This window comes from Antrostomus carolinensis, unplaced genomic scaffold, assembly GCF_000700745.2.
Source record: "Antrostomus carolinensis isolate BGI_N321 unplaced genomic scaffold, ASM70074v2 scaffold19837, whole genome shotgun sequence".
Taxonomy (NCBI): Eukaryota; Metazoa; Chordata; class Aves; order Caprimulgiformes; family Caprimulgidae; genus Antrostomus; species Antrostomus carolinensis.
Genome location: NW_010328267.1, coordinates 492 through 4,541, shown reverse-complemented (window position 1 = coordinate 4,541; position 4,050 = coordinate 492). Strand labels below are relative to the sequence as shown.

The following is a 4,050-nucleotide window of genomic DNA, read 5'->3' as shown; positions in this document are numbered from 1 at the left end:
ACCTTAGCTGCAAACAAACAAATGAACTCGAAGGAATTCTTAGAAAATTATAACTAAGGTGCATAAATTGATGGACTTCTTATTCTTCCAATGATGGACTTCTCATTTTTCCCATTCTTACAAGGAATGCAGCCTGAATCTAAAATTAAGAAGGATGAGCAGAGTAGAAATGGAGGACAAGTCTCTACTGTTTCTTGTACGACACAGGAGCCTCTTGTGACAGTCACGTGTGAATTGTGAAGCATCCGAGCGTTATGCAGGCAAAAGTTGAGGAATGTACTGCCACAGAAATAGGTACAGGCCAAGAGTCCACATCCACTCTGAAGAAAGTAGGACCAGAGAATCACTTTATTGACTGCTATTGATTTAGGAGGTGTAATTCCAGTAAAATCCCTCTCTGGAGAGTTCTCGTGTTGCCAATAGTGAGTGACTCTCTGAGGAATCTTCCCAGGAGGAGATTGCTCTGCCTGCAGCTGCTATGATATAGGGCCAGATCTGATGCAGAATGACAATATGCAATCTAACAGATTTTCTGCTCATGCACCATGATTCAAGTGCTTCTAGTAGAAACAGGCAATGCCCTGACCTATCCCTTGCTTCAGTTATATTGCTCCTAACACCATATTATCGTGTTTCTGTCTTCTGAAAGGTCATCTTACAGTCTACAGAGTTAATAAGCAAATTGGCAGGTGCCAATATGTCTTGGTAGTTGTGCTTTTCTCTTCTTTTGGACACACCATATTCAGTAGGAAGATTACTGTGGTTACTCTGTGTTTACAATTAAAAATTAAAAAAAAAAAAATATGAAGAGAGCTGATTTTAAAATCACTTACCAATAAGCCACCATGAAAGAAACCACAAAATGACCTGCTGCTGAAGCCACCGTGACAATGTGACCGTGGTTGTTGTTCATCATGGCTGGCAGAAAAGCTCTTGTGGTCTTGAGAGTCATTGAGACCAAGAAGCAAGAAAGATGGGGTGGGGAAGGAGGAAAAGAATGTTTTCTTAGACATATTCAGCATTGACTCTGACTATCATGGCAGGCCTGAGGGTGGCAGTGACCCTTACCCACATGTGAGCAAGAATGTTGACTTCAAACATTCTTTCAATCTGGTGGTCCTGAGTGGAGAGCAGGTCGGCAGCTGTAATCACACCAGCGTTGTTCACCAGGATGGAGACATCCCCAATTTCCTTTTTCACCTTTGGGACAGGAAAATAAACAGAAAGGTGCATGTCATTCATTATCAAAAAAATGTCAGGCTGTGGAAAATGAGCAACAATTAATTTAATTCTTAATGTTGTTTCTTTTAGGGAGAGGAAGATCACGCCATGTTTCCAGATGTGGTACAAACTGGGTTGTAGTACCATGAAATCTGGTTTCGATCTGATGCTTCTCCCTTAATTATTGTCAGTATTTGTAGCCTTCCACACATTGTCTACAGACACAGCATGCTCTGTGTAGTCACAGCTGGGACTATGGATGTATGGACTGTTTTGAGCCAGCTGGACCACATCCTTTACAAGAAAATGTCTCAAAAGTCCCCAGTGTTGTCTGTGTGCTGTTCAGGAAACTAAAAGGCAGAAGTTCCCTCAGGGGCTGGAAGTCTAAAGAGCAAACTTGGCAATGAGCTGTGATACTCTGGAGCCTCACAAAAGAGCATGACAGCAGCTGTGATCTCAGAAATGCTGCTTCACTCTCTGTACAGGAAGCAGCAAGAAGTGGGGAGATTCCAAGGCCTCGCAGGATTTGCGCACAACTCCTCTTCTTTTCCTGACGTCTCTGCAAACCGAACCTCTTTGGGTCAGCCTTTGGACATGCCCCTGCTCCCCTACCTTCTCTGCAGCACAGTAGATTTCCTCCCTTTTGCTGCAATCCACCACGAAGGTCTGAACAGCAGCTCCCAGCCTTTTGCATTCTGTGGCCGTGTCCTCAAGGCCGTGCTGCAAGAGGCAGAAAAGAGAGACACGTGTGTGCAGCTGCCCCCTGCCCCTGTGTCACTGCTCAGGCAGCGCAGCAGAGCAGCGAGAGGCTGAAGATGTCTCTCTCTTGGTGGTGTCACTGCTGCCAAGCCTCTGAACTGTTCATAGCCACTGTCCTGGTTTTTGCTAGGATAGAGTTAATTTTCTTCTTAAATGCTAGAAAGCACTTGTGTTTTCAGTGTGGGATCTGTTATGAGAAGAATGTTGATAAGGTATAAGGACATGGTGTTTGGGGAGTTTGCAAGTGCAGAGGACTGGGGGGGAAAGTGCACTAGGTAGCAAAACCCAGAACTGACAGTTGGATGTGCCAGTGAGATATTCCAGATCATATTAATTCATGTTCAGTATATTAACTGGAGCTGATGGGAAAGGGGGGGATTTTCTCAGGAATCGCTCAGGCTCACTTTTCCAGGATTGCAATTTTGGTTTCGGGGTTCCTTTTTACTACTCCTCTGGGATTGTTATCGGCAGGTGATGAGCAACTGTACTGTGCATCACTCATATATATAGTTATCATTATTATTAATATTACTATTTTAAGTTTATTTTATTTTTTTATTATTAAATTGTTCTTATCTCACCCTACAAGCCTCCTTACTTTGACTCCTCCAATTCCCTCCCTGATTCCCTGAGTGGGGAGGGGGGGGAAGCTGTGAGTGGCTGTGTCTTGTCTGGCTGCCAGCTAAGTTAAACTATCACAGCCACCCAGAAAAAGAGCTGTAGCCAGGCTCCGTGGGAGGACTAGTATTCTGACCTTGAATTTCTAACCTGTGTAGAGTGACTGCCAGAAAGGGAATGGGGCAACAAGAGTGAGTTTGCCTTGGTAAGGAGCACATAGCTCTGCTGCAGAAAGGGGGCACTGGGTGACTTTCACAGCACAGCAGGCAGAGACCGTGGCTGTGAGCAGAGCTCCGACACTCTGGAGAGATGAAAAGTGGCCCCATGTGTTTCTGTATTCACAGACTGGATGTGAGAAGAGACGTGTGCTCCAAAGGGCACAACGTAGAGAGGAGTTTCTTAGGAAACTAAGAAACGTTTGACACTCACAGAACAGAAGCTCCACTAAACCATTATATCAACCCAGTAGGTGGCTTTGCTGTAGCCTTGTCCCCAGGTGACAGAAACCCATGCCAGTGGGGACCTGTGCAGTGAAAAGCCCTAGTTTACAAATGGCCTGGGAGAGCTCAGCACTTGACAGAAGCTCTGCAGGTCCCTGGGTGAGTGGTTGGACAGCAGCATGCAGGAAAGGTTTCAAACACAGTGGATCAGAAAGTGCAGAGTTCATGATGCCATCCTGCAGCTGCAAGAAAAAAAATCAACCCACCAAAAAGGAAAAAAAAACAAAGCCAAGCCTAACATAGGGGATGCACAAAGAGGGAGGATATTGTGCAATATTTTCAGTGTCTGTTCATGCCACATATCACAGCCAAGATCAGACTTTGGCTGTGCTTGTGTTCAAATTCCACATCCATGTTCTTAAAAAGATATGGCTCGGGGCAAGGGTGGTACACAGCACTAGTGTCCTGATGTGTAAAGAGCTGCTGCCAAGTGTTCACCCCTCCATACAGCTCCTGCACAGAGTACTTTGCCTTGATCCCTACTGAACGACACTCTGTGTGTTTGCAGCTGTCCATCCTCCACTTGCCAAGATCTTTTTGCATTCTAATCCAATTTAGCTGCAAGGAAGAGTTTGGGCTGGTGTTAGGTGTTTAGCAAGGAGCCATCTACACATGGAACTGTGCCAGGCAGCAGGGCTCACATGCAGATCAACACAGTGGTGCCTGTCCACATCCTCCAGCAGCGTATGGAGAATATCTGAGGCCAGAGGCAGTGAGCAGAAGGCAAAGCTGCTTCTCTGGAGAAATGGCTTTCTGGTCTCACCATGCTTTTGTCTGCCAGCACCCACAGGACCCGGCTGGCCTCCGTGTCCCCTTGGGCAGGTGCTCCCTGACACGCTGGGCCCACTGCCTCACTGATCAGCTCCCAGTGACTGTGGGGCCCAGGCACCTGTGTCCTCTGGTGCAACTGGGGACAAACCCAGCACTGGGACATTCAAGAAGCATCTGGGCA

General features: G+C 46.4%; 1 protein-coding gene across 1 annotated transcript in view; it reads right to left on the bottom strand.

The window, feature by feature from the left end:
* Window positions 1-833: 833 nt before the first annotated feature.
* HSD17B11 (hydroxysteroid 17-beta dehydrogenase 11) overlaps window positions 834-4,050 on the bottom strand; it is a gene marked incomplete at its 3' end in the record, with an annotated part of 3,686 nt that continues 469 nt past the window's right edge. The window contains exons 2-4 of the mRNA XM_010172198.1: window positions 1,834-1,941; window positions 1,069-1,200; window positions 834-940 (exon numbers count right to left, since the gene is read on the bottom strand). Coding sequence (XP_010170500.1) covers window positions 834-940; window positions 1,069-1,200; window positions 1,834-1,941 — 347 coding nt within the window. The remainder of the gene's footprint in view (window positions 941-1,068; window positions 1,201-1,833; window positions 1,942-4,050) is intronic.